This window comes from Chrysemys picta, chromosome 5 (genome assembly GCF_011386835.1).
Source record: "Chrysemys picta bellii isolate R12L10 chromosome 5, ASM1138683v2, whole genome shotgun sequence".
In the NCBI taxonomy this organism is placed as follows: domain Eukaryota; kingdom Metazoa; phylum Chordata; order Testudines; family Emydidae; genus Chrysemys; species Chrysemys picta.
The window spans coordinates 119,227,459-119,250,841 of record NC_088795.1 but is presented as its reverse complement, the minus strand read 5'-3'; the positions used below and the strand labels follow the sequence as shown (position 1 = coordinate 119,250,841).

The 23,383-nt window shown below is 37.6% G+C and overlaps 1 protein-coding gene across 9 annotated transcripts in view; it reads right to left on the bottom strand.

Annotated features, from left to right (window-relative positions):
* Nucleotides 1–23,383, bottom strand: part of KIAA0232 (KIAA0232 ortholog) — a 112,201-nt gene that overhangs the window by 17,479 nt on the left and 71,339 nt on the right. For 7 of the 9 annotated variants that reach the window (XM_065597093.1, XM_008170188.4, XM_042855499.2 and 4 more), the window contains 3 exons: nucleotides 13,654–13,720; nucleotides 11,550–11,631; nucleotides 4,950–8,226 (listed from right to left, as the gene is read on the bottom strand). In XM_065597093.1, the coding sequence (XP_065453165.1) occupies nucleotides 4,950–8,226; nucleotides 11,550–11,631; nucleotides 13,654–13,720 (3,426 nt within the window). Of the gene's footprint in view, nucleotides 1–4,949; nucleotides 8,227–9,922; nucleotides 10,022–11,549; nucleotides 11,632–13,653; nucleotides 13,721–17,113; nucleotides 17,314–23,383 lie in introns of those variants that run through there. The other 2 variants (XM_065597095.1, XM_008170189.4) reach the window with 2 other exon arrangements.

Here is a 23,383-nt window from a genome sequence, read left to right as displayed (position 1 = left end):
AAGTCATTTAAAAATAACCAGCTGTGAAGAGAAGCTGTCACATATAATGTGAAGCATTGTAATGTGCTTTGGTGCATTCTGTTTACATAATAAAGATTTGTTTTCTTATTTTAAAAAGAGAGTTTTCCCATAGAATTTGTGAAAAAAAGAAAACACATTATTGTCAGTGATAGATAAAAAAGACAACTGTGGGCAAAGCCTGGTCTTCTGGTTTCTATTCCTACCTCTGCCACTAACTTACTGTGTGTCAGGGGCAAGTCACCACTTCTCCATGCCTCATTTGTAAATCAGGGATAATATTTTTCTACTTCACAGGTGTTTTGTGAGCGATTGCTCATTAGAATTTTATTAGCATTTGACAGGTTTCCGAGTAGCAGCCGTGTTAGTCTGTATCCGCAAAAAGAAGAGGAGTACTTGTGGCACTTTAGAGACTAACAAATTTATTTGAGCATAAGCTTTCGTGGGCTACAGCCCATTTCATCGGATGCATACATTTGTTAGTCTCTCTAAGGTGCCACAAGTACTCCTGTTCTATTAGCATTTGAGATTCTCAACTGGGGGCATTATTAAAAGAGTCCTGTGAAATGCAAACAATGCATACCTACTTACTAAAATGCTTTGAGGTTTTGAAATGAAAGTGTTAAGTACCACTATTATTTTATAAGCTCAGATCTAAATATTCAGACCTGAGAAAAGTGGCTTATGCAGCCTCAATGGGCATTGCTTTCTAAATGGGAATATGCAGTCTATTCTAAAAGTGGTAGTATTATCCAAGCACCAATGGTGTAGAAGTATTCACTGGTAAGATAGATACAGTTTCCAGAACATCCCAAGGTTGTTTTTTTACTGAAGAAAAAAAAAATTCAACTGCATGGTAGCTTAGTTAGCTACTATAATGCATTTTAGTCTGTCACCATTAAAATTTCTGGTGACTACATAAATATAAATTATTTTAAAAGAGGTGTAGAACACCTAGACCATTACAATAACTGTTGTTTCTACCTTTCCCTCTTTTCTGTGTGTTGGCTTTCCTCTTGCTTCAGAGACTGAGTTTTCAATCCATTTCACACACTCACTCACTCCTGCTTTTGCTTGCATAGAATGTTCCACAATCGCCACAGCAAGGATTGTATCCAACTCTACATTTTTCTACTCTGACTAATTGGCAGCCTAATGAATAGCACATGTATTCATGCACCATCAGTTAACAGACCTGGATAGGAGTTAGTTGTAATCTTGTACAAGATTAAGCTGATATTTGATAGAAATGCTAAGAATCAGAGCTTGGATTCTTCCAGGCTTAGCTTTTGCAAGGATATTAGGTAGTAAAAGAGATTGACTAATATAAAGATGAGGATGATTAGGCCTTTATATAGATTATGAAAGCACACTTACATATTATTTCTTCTGAATGTTCTAACAGTAAACGTGGAATTATCAAAAGCTAAAACCCTGGGGCTGAATAAATGAAAGTGCAGCTGCTAGAGGTAGCAGAGAGAAGTTTAAAAAGAAAGCCATCTTATTTCCTAAATTTGGCCTGTGTATGCAAGATACATCAAGCAAAACTTGAGACTGAAGCAGACGTGAAAAAAAAATGCAGATATTTGATTACTGTGTTAGATTCTGAGTTCACACTTATCTTCTCCGTAAGTTTATTCACATGTAAGTGTTCACTACACATTCAAAATGCAGTCCAGTCTATTACAGATGAACATAATCAACCTAACCTACACAGGGATCAGTTCAAGCTACTTGAACAACCAAGGCTGGAGTTGTAGCAGGAGACCAAATCCCGGTAGCCCCATCTTGTAAATCAAAGGTAACGGTTTGACTGCATTGTATATCTCTTGAATTGGAACAGGTCTCAGGCTGTTTTTGAAAGTATGCATGCCTGGGACAGAATGTATCTTAACATGACCTAGAAGCTGAAAGCCTGCCAAGAAGCAATTTAAAAAAAAAAAAAAAAAAAGGCAGCCAGCCATGGTTGTTTCAAAGCCTTCTGATCCCAGGTCAAAACCATAGAGCATCATGAACATTTTAGGCGCTTTAATCTACTCCAGATACAATGCAAGGGACCTTTTATTTATTATTTGTTATTTATTGCTTTATTGTTATTTCACATTATTTCTGCCCGGGAGGGTCTGCTGATGTATGAAATAAATGAATTAAAACCACAAACCTAGTAAAAAAAATTAAAGGATATGGTATCCTCCCAGGGTGAAAGTTAGGGAGGAAACATTCTCCTGCCTTCGTCTTTAGTCTCAGTCAAAAGGAGGAGTGCACCTGAAGAGTCTTCTAGCTTATCAAGAGTAGTCTAGGTAACAGGAAAGGTTGTCTCTATCATCTCCTGTTTCCCAGGGTTGACATCTCTCTCTCCTGAACAGGCTGCAGTCATGTGTAAGTTCTCCTACTGGATGGCAGTCTCCCTCTGACTCTCAGAAATTGTTTATCTGGAAATGGAGGTGGTTGGATTTTTGTTTTTTTCTATTGTTTTTGGCTTTTAATTTGGCCAAAGGGCTAAGCTAAACTAAATCCAAGAAACCAAAGCTATTCTTCACTCCATGAGTCCAGGGATCCACTAATTTTCCTTTCCCCTCCACTCCCTCAGAATGTTTGAAAATGCTGAATGGATTTTCAGGAGAGGGTGCACATGCACTATAATGGGCACTGCTTGGAGAAGGTTCTGCTGTTAGGCAGCACCAAGCAATGCATTACCCGTAAGTAGCAATAAGCAGAGCCACTTGAACTGTATTACCAATAATATTCACATGTATTGGGAGCCCTGCCTGCCAAATGCCTGAGTCATCCCTGCTCTAGAATTTTCATTTTCATGAGCACTAAATAAAATCAAACCAAATAAAATAATTCCACCCCTAAATAAAACAAATTTATTTCACAAAAGGCTTAGCAATATGGAGTTTATACATTTAATACAATTCATAGTAGTCCTCTCTGCTCATTAGAGTTCACTAAATAATCTAGGTCATCAAAAATTTGCTTCAATTCTTAGAACTCTATTCTCTTACTAATAGACTTAGAGTGATAGTTTTAAGCTTTAAGTAACGATCCCCAAGTATTCTGCCTATGGCACCTTGTCTTCTGCTCCACTCAACTTAAAAAAAAAATCATTTATTTAAAAAAGACTTATTAAAAAGAAATAGGGTCAAGACATGGCCTCTGATGCAGCCATTGTTGTAAATTCATTTTAACTACCCAATGATTCTCTCAATGTGCAAGAATCCTCAGGTGGCACAGTGGTTCCAACACAACTGAGCCAGTGCAACTTAGAGAAGACCAGAGACTGCTTTAAATTGAACCTAGAGACAGAATCATGGAGTAGTAAAGCCTCTTATTTCCCTATCCTCTTACCTGTTCTGAGTTGGAAGAGCTACTCCTGGGGACCTGGCCCACAGCCTCTCCACAGCTGAAGCTGCAACAAGGTTCCTCTGTCCACTTTAGTGAGGAGCTAACTTTAGGCTGCACTCTACATTCTAAAGCACTAAATCAAATGACTGATTTGGAGCTTCATATGGCTCAGCAGCTTAGAACTTTGTAGCTATAGAGTTCCCACCTGGCTGTGTGATAGAAGCAGATTCAAGAGTGGGAAACCCCTCGGTGTTCCCCCACAGCAGGAAGATTAGAAAGGAAAGACATCACTGGATAATTTCAACTAGCAGCTCAAGCCAATGGTTCTTACTAAGCACTGTGCTTATCTGGCACTAGGCACTGAACAGGGGAAGTAATGCAGGAAAGTTCCTTATCAAGGACACACATGTGATGGATGGATGGATGGATGGATGGATGGATGGATGGATGGATGGACGGACGGACACGGAAGAAAAATGATGAGAATAAAGATCCTAGTGGTTCTCTTCACCAGGGAAGGGTGGGAGGCGTGTATGAAATTCCAGCATTTCTATTCCAAAACCGATGTAGGAAGTGTAGTTACAATCTTGGTGGCTCCTGTTGCAAGGTTTGGGGCAAAGGGAGTGTTATTCCAACAGTTTGAACTGTGTTTATGAGAATTCAACTTGTGCTGTCATCCTGTCATTCCACATGCAGGAAAAAAACGAAACCTGAGAGTATATTTGTGGTGACTATAGATGTGTACTAGAGAAGTCTACTTCACCACATCAAATTAAGTAAATCATGACAACCCATGGCTAAATAAAAGTTTTGTATAAATGCTGAATCTTAAAATTATTGTGGTTTTTATTAAGTCTGATAGTGCTTGATGATTAAGAGTAATTAGTATCTTTCTATAAAGGATTTAATTTTTTAATCCTTGATACAAGAACATAGTCACATAAGTTTAACCTGAGAGGCTAAAATATTTTTGTATTTTCATTTTGAAAGATTCTGCTCAGCAAAAAACTTATTTTTTTCTAGAATTTAATTAATATTCCAAGCCTATAATTCATTTCCCCCCTTTGAAGTATTGACCAGGACATGGCAATTCAATAAGCTAAAACAGATGTGATCAAAACATTCATTATTGTTCTGTTTGGCAAATGAATGTGTTTTACTCAAGTGTAAAAATGTAAAACTTTTGACTACTTAAAATATATCCTGCTCCATTAGTAAACATATTGAAAGAACTGATTTAGGATTACAATACTCTATTTTAACTCGCTTGCTTCATGTTTCAGTATTGTCAAGCTAGGAATTTAAACGCATTTTTTCATCAGATTACATATAAATCAGACAAACCAAAAAAGGGAAACTTCACTTAATCTTTCAATACATGAATTTAAAAAAAAAAAACACAGATATTTGCTTATGTAAGATGACTCAATAATTACTACCATTAGATCATTAACTTTGCTATCGAAGAATTAGATGTCATTCATTAAACCGAACTACCAAATTACTAGAATGGGTGTTGCATAAACAGTCTATTTTTTTACTTATGCTAGGTGCAAATCCAATAATCTTACATCAACACATACCTCTTCCAGCTCTCCTGAAGAAACAGGATTATCCTCATATGTAGGGAAATGGCAACCTGCTTTGCAGTTGCAAAACCTGTTTATTTCTTCATGTTGCTCCACTATTCTGCAGTTTATTTTGGAATTTTCCATATCCCTCATATCTAGTGATTCTTTCATACTGCACTCTAAGCAGGGATTTTGGTTTCCAACTGGCAACATTCCAGCTGATTCTTCCTGGGAATCCAGTGATGTTTGTGCACTCTTCTCCATTCCAGACTTCTTTAATCTGGGAAGGAATTTTCCAGATTCAAGCTCCAACTTTCCAAAGTAATGCCCTTCTTTTTCTGCATCTTCTTCTAGTGGTTTGAGATCTGCTTGTGGATCTTCAAACACGTCTACTTGGGAAGGGGCTGGAATACTTCCTTCATCTTTTTCTGACTCAAATTCTGACTCACTTCCACCCCCTGGAGAAAGCTCAGATGCAGAAATTGGGCGAAAGTGAGTTCTTGGAGAAATCCGGATAGCCCTGTACTGCGTCCTGTCAACACCACATATCCTGGGATGAAAAACTTCACTGTCTGAATCAGAGCACAGAATTGATTTGGGTTTAAAACTAGGGCTGAAAGATGCAATTCCTTCTGGTTCGAATGAACACTCTACATGAAGAACTTGTGAAAATGGATTGTTCAGGTCAAAGGAAGAGAATGAATATTCAAGTCCAGGTTCTTCAACTTGAAAGTTACCACAAGCTCCCAGTAAGTCTTCATGGAAGATAAAAGAAAACCCCTTATTCAATCCATTATCTCCATTCTTCGATTGCTCATTCTGTTCAAATGATACAAATGGCCTCCATAATTGCCTGTGACCAGGAGCAAAGCTGTTTCCTGGTGTCATGAAGACATCTGTACCAGCTATGGTCACTACATCAGAAGCTGCACACTGTAATAAGCTTCCTTTTGTGTGACTGGGGGGCACTAGTGCCCATTCTCCATCACTATTAAATGTTTTGAGCTCCCCATACACACCACCAAGTATAAATGAGTTTTCTTTATCCTGGTTTATGTCCCAAGGTTTTGATGGTGTAGTATAATCACCACCATCTATTTCTGATAAATCATTTGCAACAAATGCTCTCTTCTCCAAGTTCTCTTTTTGACCTTCCCAAAGATGATACTCTGATCTCTGCACTGCCTTATTAGGTTCCTGGAGGGTTTCAACTTTTGCTTCAGTATCTAAACAGCAGCAGTAGTTATTTACATCAGTTGAAAACAATTCATCTTCTATTCCTTCTATCTCTACCATTGCTGCAGAATTTCTGTCTGTCATATTTGTCCAAATGTCTTTAATAACCCCTGAGCTATAGCCATCTCCGTGTGGGCTGCTTTCACTAGACACTTGTGTTGTTTCATAATCTTTACCTTCTCCTTTTTGTTCTAGCTGAATACCACAGACAGATTCTAGTTTAGATTTTTTTTTGAAAACCAAAGTGGGTATTTCTCCTAAAGTTCTAGCTTCTTGCTGGCAAGTTTCTTCTTGAAAAAAATCTAGAATTTCTTCATCTACGTAACTTGAAGACACCCTAGGAACTACATAATTTATATCTTCTGCATTAAATTGTGTGGATTCTTCAAATGGAATATTTAAAGTTTCATTGTCTGAACGTGTTTCTTCCGAGTGTGACCATGGACTACAAGTTCTTGTTGAAAGATTGGAACAGTGTTCATTTTCATCAAAGGCACTATTTTTGGTCCATATGAGCAATCTAGACTGTGTCTTTCCAAGCATATTAGCACTGCTACTAGAATCTGCATTTTCATTTCCCAAATTGAGTGTTTCAAAAGAAAATGGTAAAACAGAATTTCTGCATTGCACTTCAAACACTGAAAAACAAGAGTTTATACCAGACCCTTCATTAATATCCGAAAAGAGCTCTTGATTGCCAGCAAGCATGTGTGAATTAAGCATTGTGCTGTCTAAGATAGGAGAATCTGCTCCAAAACTTTCTCCATCTGCATCACCAGAGCTAGAAGATGAACAGCACTCCCAAAATTGAGCTAAATTACTAAGGTCTTGCAAGAACCACCCTTCAGCACCAACAGAGCTGGTTGAATCTGTCCATATTGCACTTTCCCCTTGCAACTCCATTCCATCTAACACTATGCAACATTCTGCCTCAAAATCAGATTTCTCTTTACTTTTTTGTCGAATCATATTCAAAATCCGACTTTCTCCTTGCATTTTATCTGAGGCACCAGGATCCAACATGGATTGATCAATATCCACTTCATAGAAGTGTGTTAGTTCTGACAGATGAACATCATCCAAATATTTATCGTCCTCTGGTTGAGAACATATTGAGGTCCCAGTGAGGTCAATATCCTCATTTAGAACTGCAGGCATTTCTACAAAGTGACCATCAATAAAAGTACCTGCTGCGAGGTATGTTTTATGAATATTATTGTTGCTAATACAAAGACCATGCACTGATTCGGACAATTCTTCTACAGCCTCTGATGTTATATCACACGTATCTTGTCTGTTGCGGTATGTAGTCTCAAGCTTACTTTTTCTGCTCAGAGGAACAAAGTATTCTGTAATCGGCTCAGTATACCACAAGGGTTCTTCTTTATATTCCTTTTCGTTTCTGCTGTTTAAATACAGATCTTTTCCATCATTACTGCCAGTTTCTTTCCTTCCAATTTCTTTTAATGGTCTTTTACCCCTTTTACACAGCTGTTTGATCGATCCACTGCTGCTGCTACTTCCACTATGGATTTTTCTTTCGGTCTTTTCACCAGTCTTCACTGAAAGCCTGCTTTGCCCATTACGCCCCTTTTTATTTCGAACCTCCCTTGTTTTATGTCTTACTTTAATACATTTCACTGATGCTTTTAATTCACCTTGATTACCACTTGAACTTGAGCCTGCTTCACTGGAACCAGACGACCAGGAGCGAGGACGCATCTTTCCCTCAGACTTATGTCGGACTTGCTTTTTATATAAAGCAGGCTTATCTTCAACAGTGCCATTACTGAACTTGTTCTCTCTCTCAGTTTTACTTTTTTTCTGCTGGGTTCTTTCATGTACAGTGGCAGACACTTTGTTACTTCTCTCTTTAGTTACTTCACTTTCACTATTGCAGTCCTTTGGAGAGGATGTATCGGTGCTAGTTGGTGGAGCATTGGATGAAGATGAGGAGCTAGAGTAAGAGCAAACTTTGGATTTATTCCATACAGTCATAATTTCTTGCAGGCAAATTGGCTTCTCAGAAAGAGGAGGAAATGCTTCATAATACCTGAAAGAAAAAGAAAAGAGATATTTAAATTCAGTTTTTAGAACTTCTACAGGCACTTTTGAAATACTTAATTTCCAATTTTGCTTTTTTCAAGTTCTTTTACTTCCATAATCACTAGAATATTGTACAACCCAAGAGATCCCAAATACCAAGCATAATTTAGTGTATTTGAATGATACAACAGAAAACCACCTAAAAGTGTGCACAGAATTATATTAGATAATTATATTTTAAATATAATTATATTTTAAAAACCCACAATATATACAATCCTGAAAGCTGCTGAGCACATCCTCAATTCCTACTGAAGCCAATGGGAGCGGAGGATGTTCAAAACCATGAAGGTTCAGCTATGAAGTTATCAGATGACATAGCTTTTCACTAGAAGTTTTTAACTTAACTGTTTGGAATTTATGATTTCCCTATTAAAACTGCACTATTCAATGCTCTACAGAAGCTCTAAAGCCAATCTATCAATTGTCAAATGACTTACATATATGCAACACGAGAAACTTCCTACATCAGCAACAACCAAATAGTAAGCACCTGGAGGATAATAGGGTTATATAGAATAGGCAGCATGGATTTGTTAAGAACAAATCATGTCAAGCCAACTTAATTTCCTCCTTTGATAGGATTATTGGTCTAGTGGATAGGGAGGAAGCAGTAGATGTGATCTACCTTGATTTTAGTAAGGCTTTTGACAAAGTTCCACATGACATTCTCATAAGTTAACTAGGGAAATGGGGTCTAGATGAAATTACTATAAGATATGTGCAAAATTGTTTGAGAGACCATATGCAAAGAGTTGTTGTCAAGCTGGGAGGGTGTATCCAGTAGGGTTTTGTAGGGGGTCAGTCCTGGGTCCAGTACTATTCAATATTTTCATTAATGACTTGTATAATGGAGTAGAGAGTATGTTTATAAAATTTGCAAATGATACCAAACTGGGAGGGGTTGCAAGCACTTTGGAGGACAGATTTAAAATTCAAAATGACGTTGACAAATTAGGAGAATTAGTCTGAATTAAAGATGATGAAATTCAATAAAGAGAAGTGCAAAGTACTTCACTTAGGAAGGAAAATTCAAATATAAAATGGGGGAATAACTGTCTAGGAGATAGTACTGATGAAAAGGATCTGGGTGTTATAGTGGACCACAAACTGAATACCATGTGATGCAGCTGCAAAAAAGACTAATGTGATTCTGGGATGTATTAACAGGAGTGTTGTACGTAAGACATAGCAGGTAACAGTCTTGCTCTATTTGGCATTCGTGAGGCTCCAGCTGGAGTACTGTGTCCAAATCTGGGGACCACAATTTAGGAAGAATGTGGACAAACTGGGAAGAATCCAGAGGAGAGCAACAAAAATGATGAAAGGTTTAGAAAACCTGTCCTATGAGCAAAGGTGGAAAAACCTGTCCATGTTTAGTCTTGAGAAAGGAAGACAGAGGGGACCGGATAACAGTCTTCCAATATGTTAAGGGCTGTTATAAAGAGGATAATGGTCAATTGTTCTTTATGTCCAGTGACGATCGGACAAGAAATAATGGGCTTAATCTGCACCAAGGGAGATTAAGTTAGCTATTGGGAAAATCTTTAACTATAAGGGTAGTTAAGCACTGGAATACGCTTCCAAGGGAGGTTGTGGATTCCCCATCATTCGAAGCTTTTAAAAACAAGTTAGACAAACACCTTTACGGGATGGTCTGGGTTTACTTGGTCCTGCCACAGCGCAGGGGGCTGGACTTGATGACTTCTCGAGGTCTCTTCCAGCCCTACAATTCTATGATTCTATAGTTTGATTTTTAAAAGAAAAGCAAATTATGACTAATACATGATACTAATTTGCATTAACCAGTGAGAAGTTTTAAATATACATTCTAGTAACCCCAAACTCTGGGAACATTGTTATAGCCACTGTGACAAGCTTTTCATATATATTTTTTTATTTGAGTCAAGCCATGGAAACAGCCTCCACAAATACTACTTTAAAATCAGGGTCCCAAGCATATGTGACCTGAGACTCTCTGGCATGCCCATCACAAGTAGGAACACCATAATCCCTATATGTTCTTAAAATTATTATGTTATATATCATTTAGATCAACTGTAAATTTATGGGATCCAAAGAGTCTTAAAAGCCACTGTAATGAAGGCACATTTCTCAATCCACCACCATGCCCCACCCCCACATTTCAAAAATAGCCTCCCACTAACAAATCATGTAACACATATATGATCTGCTTAGATAATAGTTTGTACTTGTTTGTACAGAATGCCAAACAAACTGTCTCCTTTAAATTTGTGAAGTTTAAATTAACATGTAGGGGTCTGGACTAGATAACCTCTCGAGGTCCCTTCCAGTTCTATGATTCTGTGCTTCTGTGGTAAAAACAGGCACTGCTACCTCAGCTTTATCTACACTAGGGCTTGCACTCGTTGCAATTTTTTTGGTTAAGTTTCACGAATACAGACAAGTCTGAAATACATTATTTTCCTTAACTTTAAATGATTTCTGAGATTGATATTCAAGATATCTATACAGGGAAATTCCTCCCCCCCCCCCATGACTACCCATTCAAAAAGAGTTTACAATTCTATGAGATCCGTAAATTGGCACAATTATCAGTGTAATAAGTAATGTTGGGGTCACTTATCTGAACATTAAACTCACTATGTAAGTTCCTTTGAATATTATTTTGAACATTAAGGTATGGTTTGTTTGTTTGTTTTTTTTAAAGAGAAAAATTAAGAGATAGTCAACTTAATGACACTTCTGTTTGACACATTTTACCTGTTTCTACATCAGTATCTGAAAGGTTGCTTATAATTCTTTAATTGAAAGATAAAGACAAAATCATACTTCTTTCCCCAAAGAAGTCAAAAGCAAAACTATTGTTTTCAGTGGTAGCAGCACTTTGTTTACAGTCGACTTCATACTTTCCCCTTTTTGTATGGAAGACAACACTGTCTTAAAGATATAATACCATAATTATACCACCACAAATCTGGAATGGGGACAAAAAGGTTGGAATAGTACCTGAAACTACTTTTAGCACTTTAATTTGTGTAGCTGACACAGTCCCCTTAATAAAAATTGGAAAAATTTAAATAAATAGAACACTACAGTTTAAAAATTCAATTCCATAAGTGTCAACAAAAATAAAGTTGGCCTTGTTGCAAATATATAAGGCATCAAACACCTAGAACACAGAACACTACATGTGCAAAAGGGGACTGTAGGAATAACTTTAAATTTTCTGACTTTTTAACCACTGTATTTAGAAGATTTTTAAGTTTCAAGTTAAAAGAAACATACATTTCCACTTGATCCTTTGCTGTGGGAGATAAATCAGCCTCAGGAGACAAAGAACCCTCTAACTTTTTGTTAATCTTCTCCTCTGTTATGAAACAAAATGCCAGAAAGTTATACCTTAGTTTTACAGAGAAATTCAGAAAGTTATTAAATATAAACTAAAAGTATCTAACAAAAACACAGGATATACACTAGTAGTTAAATATTTATAATAGTATATGGTAACCTGTTACTACTTAGCAATAAAAACAATTTCATGTACAGAAATTGTTATAAAGTGTAACCTAAGATTGAGAGTTTCTAAAATAATCTAATTAAACCCCATTAATTTCATCAAAGATGACCAGGATGCAACTGTGGGCTACACTATGCCCTAGCTACACTCTTTTCCAATTCAGCATTTTACTGTACTTAGTTTGTCAATATCCTTAACCTCTTTTGGAAATTCTACATGTAAAATAAAAGACTAATTGTCCATTTAACACGTAATTGCTATTGGTTTTGGCATCTAACTGCTCATGTATTTCAGTGGGAAAAAATTAAACTCCAGAGCAATTAGTGTAATTATTTTTGCGGCGGGAGGGAAAAATGCAGAGGGGGGGATTTCAGTTGCAAGGGCTGTGTATAATATAGGATTATGAATTTTCCTATGAAAATATACAAGATATAAAAATGCAGTTGATGTACATACTTGTCTTTTTTCACTCATATCAAAATAAATAGTTTTATATAATCAACAACACAGAGGCAGCTCGAGCGGGTCACTGAAAAGCAACCCGAAGAACTCACTGTGAATGTTGAGAGTGTGCTTCTTTTTATGGTTAAAGAGTTATACTTATGCTGGGTGCTCACAGTGATACACAGATGTTCTTATAAACACTGGAATCCAAAGAGCATGATTTATAACATCTGAAATCATGTTTAGAACAGTTAGATTTATTTCTTCTGAAAGACTGAAGCAAAAGAAAGTAACAGTTTAAGATGTGAATTAGGGTTGCATATATAAGTATAGAAAAGAGAACTATCAAAAAGGGAAAAATATATGTACTTGATTTTAACTTTTTTGTTTTTGTTTTCCGTTTTTTAAAAGGGTGTCTGTTTAGAAGTATTGCCACAACAGCCTTTTGGCTGTACAATGGAACAAGGCTACTAAAATTCAACTTTCTTGGTTTGTTTTATTCTGATTTTCAGAGAGAGAAGTCTTATTTAAGAAAGAGTGAAATTTTTATTTATTATTTCTGTTTTTCATGAGTGTGCAAGACACTTGATTTTCACTTGACTGAATGCGTACTGCTGTTGAATTGTCAAAATATGCTGCCCTATGGTTAGATGAATGTTCAGCTACTATCAACTCTGGTTGTAGACTCTACAGCTATATTTTATGTAAAGTAGTATGAAGTCATTCCAAATCATATGTGAATATTATAGGACTGCAGAACTTTAGTATAAATGAAGATCAAGCATTTTAAAGTCTTAACAAGAGAGGTTTATGGAGAGAAAATAGTGCAGTAGTAGCATTTTGAGAAGCGAAAGTGCAAGAGTAGCACTGTGAGGTTCCACTTTTACAGTCTCAATTTAGCTATCAAATATAAGTAAAAGGTTCTTCCCCTTAAACCTAGCGAGTCCCATTTACAGCCTCAGTTACATTCAATGTAGTCTTTAAATTATGACCTGACACCTAAGCAACCTCACTTCATGTTAGTGGGTTTTCACAGATATACTTGATTGTTTCATAACTGTAATTTAGTAATCTATTCTTAGTAAATGAGTGGCAATGTACAAAAAGGAACAGAATCCAGCTCTCAATCTCTTATCTTTGTTGAGGCTGCAATGTGACCAGGAATAAAAATTCACCAAAGCAAGCAGAAGGTATGACTGAACACACACACAAAAGCGTATCTGTTCATAAAGGAAGTGCCATTTGAAGATATGTTCTTTTACCTGAAAAATGGCTATCGATATAAGATTATTCATTTATTTTCCAACTGTTTGCCTTATTTAAAGGGACCAGAGTAATGGGACCAGAACATCTCAACCTGAAAACCCCCAAATGATATACTTTACAAAACATGCTCTTTGGCCTCAAAAGACTCAGTATACTTCTCACCTTGCTTACTCTGAAGGTCTTTTAGTCTGGAGCAAAGTTCCTCCACTAAAGTTTCGATCCCAGAGCTCTGTACAACAACAAAAATAGAAGTGCAAATTACTAAAAAGAATAAAAAAAAGGAATATGTATACCAAATTATGAATGCAGTATAAAATATCTAAGAGACAAAGTAGATGAGGTAATCTCTCTTATTGGAACAATTTCTGTTGGTGGAAAAGACAAGCTTGCAAGCTTCACAGAGCTCTTCCTCAGGTCTCAGGAAGGTAATTAGAATGTCCAAGTTGAATACAAAGTGGATAAATCATTAAGCATAAGGGGTTCACACATGCTGTAGATCACTTAAAGTTAAGTTGGCAATCAAGAGATAACTGTTGTGATGAGCCATAAAACCAATATCTCTGTTACGTCTATGGTTTTTAGTGTCCAGCAGAATTATGAATTTAAGTTCCCAGGCTCATCTTCTGAAGATGTTGTGCAGGTTTTTTTGGGGGAAGGGGAGTGAGGTCAGATACAGAGTGATTGCTTTGTGAAAACTGTTTACCCATGGCGTTTTTGTATCTCATTTTTCTATGAGAGTTCATTTGAGAATGTAGTAATTGTCTGGTTTCACCCACAGTTGTGCTTAGTGCATTTAGTGCACTAGATGAGGTACACCACATGCTGTGACAGGCATGTGTAGAACTCATGGATCTTCAAAGGTGTTATATTGGGGGTCTTGATCATCATAATAGTGGAGATAGGCCTGCAGGTTTTTCATGTGTTTTGGCAGGGTCTGGTGCCATTTTGAGTTGATATGTCCTAGTCTATGGGGAGCCTGCTTTTGACCATGAGCTTGGCAAGACTGAAGAGGCTGTTTGATGGCCAGAAGAGTGGGTTTGGGAAAGATTTATTTCAGGATGTGGTCCCCATCAAGTATGGCTTGTAATTACTTGATACCCTGTATTGTAGAGTTGCATTGTTGAAGCTGATTGTGGCATCCACAAAATTGAAACTGGTGTGGGAGTGTTCTAGAGAGTTTTTGAGGAATGGGGGTGATGGTTCAAGTTGTTGTAGAAATCAATGAGGGGATTTAGGTCCTCTGTCCAGAGGATGAAAATATCATTGATGCATCTCATGTATCTTGTTGGTTTTGTGGTGCGTTTTCCAGAAATTCTTCCTCAAGGTGGCCCATTAAGAGGCTGGCATCTTGGGGAGGCATCCTAGTACCCATGCCTGGTTCCCATGGTTTGGACAAATCCACCAACAGAAGTTGGAACAATAAAATATATTACCTCACCTACCTTGTCTCTCGCATATCCTGGTACACCTCTACCCCGATATAACGCAACCCGATATAACACAAATTCGGATATAACACGGTAAAGCAGCACTCCGGGGGAGGGGGGGGGGGGCTGAGTGCTCTAGCAGATCAAAGCAAGTTCAAGATAATGTGGTTTCACCTATAACCGGTAAGATTTTTTGGCTCCCGAGGACAGTGTTATATCGGGGTAGAGGTGTACCTGGGCCAGGTACAACAATTCTGCAAACAATGTATAAATATCTAGTCAGTCATGAATTTTCTATGTTTCACAGGCTAAGTATGCATCAAACTGCACCAGAAAATGGTTAAAATTATGTACTTGTTCCCAGGAAGAAATGTGTCATAGTAAGAGTCAATGTGATCAAGTGAAACAAGTTAATAAATACGAACATAAAGAAGAGGTTTTCCAAATGCAAGTATCATACTATGTAATTGACTATAAAGTATTTGTGAGTTTATCACTTGTATACTTTTATGTATACACGCACTATTGTCAATTAGGGTTGAGTTGAATATCATAGTAAAAATCATATCAGTAGATCATGGAATTTACTTTAAGAAGTTGAATGACTCTTCTATTGCAGGGTTCACCTAAGGTATTTTTCAGAAAGGGACTGTGAAGACAACTTTCAAAGTTCTTACGTCAGTTCAGGCCCTACCCTAATGCTCTTTCTACTTACCATGCCTGAATTAGCTTTTCTTTAAGTGATTTCTTCATCCTCTCTTTTCTCATGCTTTTATTATCCATCTCATTTTTGATGTTGGCCTCCAATTATCTCCAGTCTCTTTTCTATGAACTGCCTTTCCTCCATTACTCTCACCCCTAACTTTTTTCATTCTTTATTCCCACCCTCCTGCCACCCTGAAAGCAGTTCTAGAATTAGAGAAAGCTGTACTACTAATGTTAGATATTAAACATCAGAAGTGCAGCATGTTAGTAATACTATCAGCAATCTGATGGAGTAGTATTCCGTAGTGTTCCAAAGGAATAAAAGGTGTGAGACAATCAACACAATACAGGATGCAAACCCACAGCCTGAAATGACTCCTTGGGGAAGAGCAGAGCACGATGGTGTACGCAGAAAAATAGCTAAAGAGAAACCCAATTGAAAGGGTCAAGTTTAGAGACAATATGGTATAGCAACTTACACTCAGAAGCAGAAGGTTGGAGTTGTAATAGGAAAAGCATCATACTGGGGGATAAGAAGCTGTATGTGCAGCCCCCTTTACACTGTCACACTTCTTAAACACACCTGTAGGTTGCTTTTCCTATTACAATTCCAACCTTCAGTCCTCACAGCACTTGAAGTTACTGTGACTTAGACAAACCTACTGGCCATAGCTACCACCACCATTTACCTTCTGAATTTGACCCAAACATCTTTTTAACCTTTTCTGTATGTATGAATGTGATGTACACTTCTTTCCAAAGGTACTACATACAGCACACAGAGGTTAACAGATGCAAAAGAGGCAGATTTGCCTGCATCACCATGTTGGCGCAATGCATTTCTTTTTTAAAAGATTTACAGACACACACTCACCCCCTCCCCGCTTACTTCTCAGTAGAGGAATTGGCAGGAATTCCAATAAGATGATACTGATACACAATGAAGTTTTAGGGGAAAAAGGACCAAACTATACAATTAAAATAGCTTTTCCGTTCTGAAATAATATGCTCATTTGAAAAGTCATACTGAAGTAATGGCTTGTGCTCTTTAATTTCTAAGTTTAATTATTTAAAGTTAAAGTGACAAAACAATTTCCTATCCCAGTTAACTGCAACTGCAGGGTTGGAAGTGCTAAATATAAAACTTCACAACATATATTTAACTCAAGATGACTCAGCAATATTGAATATTAGGTTATATCTCCTGTGTTTATGAACTACCTACTATTTAAAAAGGTAGAAAAGAATAGCATACTACAGATAACTTGTGTGGTTGCAGTGGCTGTCAGTATATACATTCACCATCTACAGTAGCTTTTTTGTTTGTTTGTTATAAAAAGTAGTACAGAAAGAGCTGGTCTTGTTTTCACTGTGCTCTGAAGAATGACTACATGAAAAACAACCTGTGGCAACTTTATAAAAGCTAAGCAATTTAAAATCACTACACTAACCTAACACAAATACATGTAAGAAAAAGGTATTCTGCTTACCATTATGCTGAAGAAATGAAAAAGTTTTGGATTCAAACACTCAGTTTCCTCCTGCATCACAAAACTAATACTTAAATCAGCTGACATACTGCATGCTGTTATGCACAGCAATCCTATGTAGCGAGCACTAGGTTAAAAAAAAGCCTACAGTGCAGAACGTCAAGCCTCTAGAGATCATTTATTCAACTTCTTACTGCACTGTGTAAAACAGGCTGCAGATTAGCAAAGTAACACCTCACAAGCAGTGCTAAAATGCTTTAATATTCTCTTGTAGACTGTGAGATGTATTTAACAAATCAATACAATATAAAAGTAATTTTCTGGTGTTTTGTTAAGGGATATATCTTAGCCGTTACACCCCAAGTTTAAAAAAAACCTAAAGTAACCCAGCTAGCGTCCGTTTGTCTCAGTAGGATATGTAATTATATGAATTTGGTTTTCTTAGTTTTAAGTTCTGCAATATTTATATTGGTTTTGATTATTTTAAGAAGTATTTATCCCAACATGAAATACACAGAGCTTAATCACAATAGCATTCTGCAACAATATCAAGTGAAAAAAGAAGAACAGGAGGACTTGTGGCACCTTAGAGACTAACAAATTTATTAGAGCATAAGCTTTCGTGGACTACAGCCCACTTCTTCGGATGCATATAGAATGGAACATATATTGAGGAGATATATATACACACATACAGAGAGCATAAACAGGTGGGAGTTGTCTTACCACCTCTGAGAGGCCAATTAATTAAGAGAAAAAAAAAAATCAGGAATCAAAATACTCAAAAACCAGTGGGAGAACACTTTAACCTGTCTGGTCATTCAGTGACAGACCTGCGGGTGGCTATATTACAACAGAAAAACTTCAAAAACAGACTCCAACGAGAAACTGCTGAGCTAGAATTGATATGCAAACTAGACACAATCAACTCCCGTTTGAATAAGGACTGGGAATGGCTGAGCCATTACAAACATTGAATCTATCTCCCCTTGTAAGTAGTCTCACACTTGTTATCTAACTGTCTGTACTGGGCTAGCTTGATTATCACTTCAAAAGTTTTTTTTTCTCTTAATTAATTGGCCTCTCAGAGGTGGTAAGACAACTCCCACCTGTTTATGCTCTCTGTATGTGTGTATATATATCTCCTCAATATATGTTCCATTCTATATGCATCCGAAGAAGTGGGCTGTAGTCCACGAAAGCTTATGCTCTAATAAATTTGTTAGTCTCTAAGGTGCCACAAGTCCTCCTGTTCTTCTTTTTGCGGATACAGACTAACACGGCTGCTACTCTGAAAAAATATCAAGTGGTTAACTCTCACGATTTCTGTCTTCGGGTGGAGTATGAAATATTGTTTGAGCTTATTTCAACTACTAAGCTAGCTTCCAATAATAGTCCCTCTTTTTTCCCTCCTTCAAGATCTGGAGGTGGGGTTTCTAACCCACCACTTTTAAATTTTGTATTTTTAGTTTTTCCCTTCCCCTCAAATCAATCCCTCATTTTCCCTCTCTGTTCTAGTGTCTTCCAGGATCCACTTACTCCCATCCCTCCCCTTTTTACTTCCATCCCAATCCATCAAAGATATTACTTTTTGGCACTCTGCCCACTTGTTGAGCACAGATACTACACTCCTCTGTCAAGAGTCTCCTGCAGTAGGTGAAGAAAAATAACGTTAAATATGAGATCTGTAGGATTTCGTTTCTAGTTTAAAAAATAACGAATAGCTGTATTAGAAAATCCCTCAAAGTGACATATACAGCCAGATGCAATATCAATGAAATGCATCCGGTTGAAACATAACACTTTAGATAACATTATGAAAGGTGGTAGGTTTCATATACTCATTTCCAAACTTAAGTATCTCTTGATATTTTTAAGAGGGGAAAAAAAGGCAAAGACATTCTCTAACGAGAAGGGAGCCTGCACACTTTTTAAAAATTGTGGGCTTCAATTAGTACAGAAGATTTGCCTTTAAAAAAAGAAGTTTACCGATTTGCTGCATTTGGAATACTGTATATAATTTAAAAATGTTGATTTAACCAATTTTAACTCACAAAGACAAAAACTGTCTCTGTCAACAATTATCTATGCCAAGTTCCAGCCCATTAAAACGCAACTGTCAGAGGTACATCTGTAGGCAGGAGAGATATTTTGTGTCTTTAAGGCTTCAGCCAGGAGCTTCAAGAGATTGGGTCCCATTGGGAGCCTGAAGATTAGCTATAATCTAGGATAAGTATATCAGGCCCAGTAGACTCATTCTAAAGCAGGGGTTCTCAAACTGGGGGTCAGGACCCCTCAGGGGGTCACGAGGTTATTACACAGGGGGTCACGAGCGGTCAGCCTTCACCCCAAACCCTGCTTTGCCTCCAGCATTTATAATGGTGTTAAATATATTTAAAAGTGTTTTTAATTTATAAGGGGGGAGGGTCACACTCAGAGCCTTGCTATGTGGAAGGGGTCACCAGTACAAACGTTTGAGAACCACTGTTCTAAAGTTTATTTGAATATAGTTACCATCCAATAGGTTTAGCATGTTTTCCCAGAGTTTCTGCTACCATGATGGTCACATCTCGAGATTATTTTACCAAGTTTCTAGTCTACATAACTGAAGGTAGCACGAGTAAGTAAGGATATTGGCTCTTTATCCTATTTTCAGTGGATCTGTTAAGAAGTCATTGCCTATTTCCTCCCAATGGTATTATTTGTCTAGGGGCCAGTTGACTGAGCTTGCCTTCTATGACATATCAGTGAAACAGCTCCCTGTACTGAGAAATTTGAACAATTCAGAGCTAGATATTATAAATGACATCTTTCTAAAATTACTTAAAAATATATGTACAATATAATCTACTTAGCTAGCTATGACTTTGCATCTTGTTCCATGTGAAGCAAGGTAAAGTCTTCCTTGTCCTGCCCTGAACTGTGTCCTAGCCTTTTCTTTGCTGGTCATGTCTTATTTAGCTACAAGTCTTTTCTATATTGGTGAAGCACCATAGTAAATTAAAGGCACTATATTTTAATTGTTAATGATAATTATAATAGTGTTATGAGAATTTGTCACTACAGTTTCCCTTTGGGTTCATAGTATACTTTAAATCTTAAAAAGCAATTCTTCATTTTCATAAAATACAGCTTTGAACAATGAGATACAAGTTCTTAGTTTGACTTTTTGATAGTGTATAACTGCAGTGCACCAGATTGCTTTTCTTGGCATGTGGCCTGTCACCAAGTGAAAGATTAAGCAGCTGTTCTGGGTGTATCAACTGTTAAGACATATGAACTGACTAAGGTACAAAATGTGACTCACCCCAACTGTACATTTGTTGCTAAACTTACTCTGTCAAATGTAGACGGTTTTTAAAGCGTTGATGTTTTCATTTGCTTAAAAGATTGCTTACATGTTACAAAATACAAATTATACTTTAACTGCACTGTAAAACATTTTTAAAAGTTTGAATATAAATTTAATGCAAATAGAAAAAATGTATCCGTATTTACCTGAAAATTTCCTCTCTTTCAAGTAATAAAGTGCACAGACCTGTTAAAATGGGTATTTCAGCCTGCATTCCAACTTGGAGGCAGAACCAGACCTCTCAGTCAGCCACTAGCAGCAAGGGAAAGCCCTGACTCCTAAAGTTCCCTCCGTCTGAGATAACTTTCACAGCCAGGAAATTCAAATCTACTTTCCTACATCACAGATTGTGTTAAATATAATTTGTGGGGGGAAACAACAATTTTTCCAACTGCAGAGCATAGTAATTTCCGCTAACTGACAACGAACCTCAATCCTTGAATGTCAATTTTCATTGCTCTGCCAGATGATCCATTTGTCTTTGGCTGGATCTGTGGCCCTTATTATTTGACTCAAGTATTTTTTCAGGTAAGCACAGATAGATATTTTCCTATTCTTTTTCTAAAGGTCCACAGACCCGTTATCATGGAATTTTCAAAACAGTGTGCCCACAGGATGGGAGGTAAATATCGTCTTCATCTTCCCCTAGTACTAAGCCACAGAAAAGACTTCTCCAAAAATAAAGAAAATGGCATTTGCTAAGACTAGATAACCAAAATGCAGAATTTGATGAACACATCGCTGACTGGCAGATTTCAATATAGGAGACATGACTGTCTGCCCTGAGGTTGACAGTGCTTTGATAATTCCCAGAAAGAGAAATATTTCTTGAATTTACTTAGGGAATGAATGTTATGATAGTTGTGAGAATCACCTGCCTGAATTAAAAATACAATATTGGCGCTTGATAGAGAGAGAAAGCTCCCAACTTCAAATAAAAAACCCTTATCTGATTAGAGATGGTAACATCGGCAGGTCTATTCTAAAAGATCTGTGGCATAACAAAGCCTCCTGCAGGGCTTCAATCTGGGTAGTGCTGCAAGGAGCAGAATGAGATTTCAAGATTATGCTCTATAATCTTGCAGGGTTGGAATACTGTGGATGCCCTAAGGAAGCATTTAGTGCTGGGATTGGTATAATCTTCTTTTTCTTGAAAATGCTGAGAACATTATACTACAGAGAGCTGATCTTTTTATTTGGATGTTTATACACACAAAATAAAGCCCTGCTGGAAGAACTCAAGGTTATGATTCACTGGTTTAACACAATAGTTAAAACTATGGATGTTGCACCAGCCAGCAGAATAAGTTCTATTTGTTGTCTTCTATTTTGGTATCCATAAACCCAATATCACTTCATCCAAGTATTCACTATAAACCCATCTAGTTTCGAATGGCAGGACTGGTCTTGCAACCGTGGATTTCTGTGAGACCGTCAAATATCTAATGTGAGGCAGCCTGAGAGCCATAGCCTTGTCAGACAAAGGCATAAACAGTATCCATCCCCAGCTCTCTCATTCTATCTTTTTGTACTGTCCTAAGAAGCGGTGGGAAGTCATTCACTACCTCATTTCCCTGATCCAGACGCAGAGAGGGGTAAGCAGGGCACTTTATTTACTATTTCCAGATGCAAAGAGGTCAATCACCAGCTCAACTATTAACTTACAATGAATGAGATATTTCTAGGTGCAGGAGACACTCTGCTAATCCACCTTTTGCAATGCAAGTCTGTGTGTTCATCTCCCCTTTGACGGTCAGCACAAGAGATAGGAAATTCTGATCCAGCCAATGCAGGAAAATTCTCTTTGGAGTAGGGTTAATCATATTCTTCCCAATTATCATGAAACCCCTATCAGACACATTGACTGCGGTGACCAGAACAGATCTGTTATCCTGTGAAGGAGCAGTGCCCTGAGACCTCAGTGAATCATTGTGTTTCAGAGGGTGGATGCTGCGCTGTCTCTTTCTAATATCCATTCCCTGAACTGAATCAGAAAGATAGTTAAAATAAAAATCTGCATTCACTAGCTGTGGGAACACAGCTATACATCTGAAGCTAAATCTCTCCCAACAGTTGAGACAAGATATGATGTGGAGGGGATACCTGGAATTACTGGACAGGTAGCATATGAACTCTTGATCACTAAAGCATACCTGCATAAGAACTGAATTTGTTTCTGTGGCACCACTTGTTTTCCTTTATGAACGTCTTCATCTTCTGCTTACATTCTTCCGAGATGAGACCTTGGTACCTGACAATATTCATCCTCAGCCCGGGTCTATCATAGACTTCCCTGGTACCATGTGTCTGTCCTGAAACCAAGATACTCCAGGGACGTTATCACTGTGTGCTTGCTTCTGAACCCTAATCAGAAAAGTTGTCCAAGAAGAGAAGTGAATTTCCTTTTCCCCTTAAAGCCAACATTATTGCTACCATGATCCTGGAGAGACATCCTGGGAGAACATTTAAGATCAATTGAGACTGGGTGAAGAAAAAGCCTGCCTCCCCTCTGAAAAACAATCATCAAAGGATGGTAAAATGGGAATGTTTTGAAGACAACGCTCCATCTGGAAAAACGGTTACTCACCATCTCGTAACTGTTGTTCTTTGAGATGTGCTGCTCATAGCAATTCCAGTTAGGTGTGTGTGCGCTGCGTGCACAGTTCTCTGAAAGTTTTTCCCTAGGAGCACCCGTCGGGTGGCTGTAAGAGCCCCATGGAGTGGCACCTCTACGGCGCTCAATATATGACTCTGCCAACCCGGCGCCTACTAAGTTCCTTCTTGCTGGCTACTCCGACAGAGGGGAAGGTAGGTGGGTCTGGACTGGATCTGAGCAACACATCTTGAAGAACAGTGATGAGTAGCTGAGTAACCGTTTTTTCTTCTTCAAGTGCTTGCTCATATCGATTCCAGTTAGG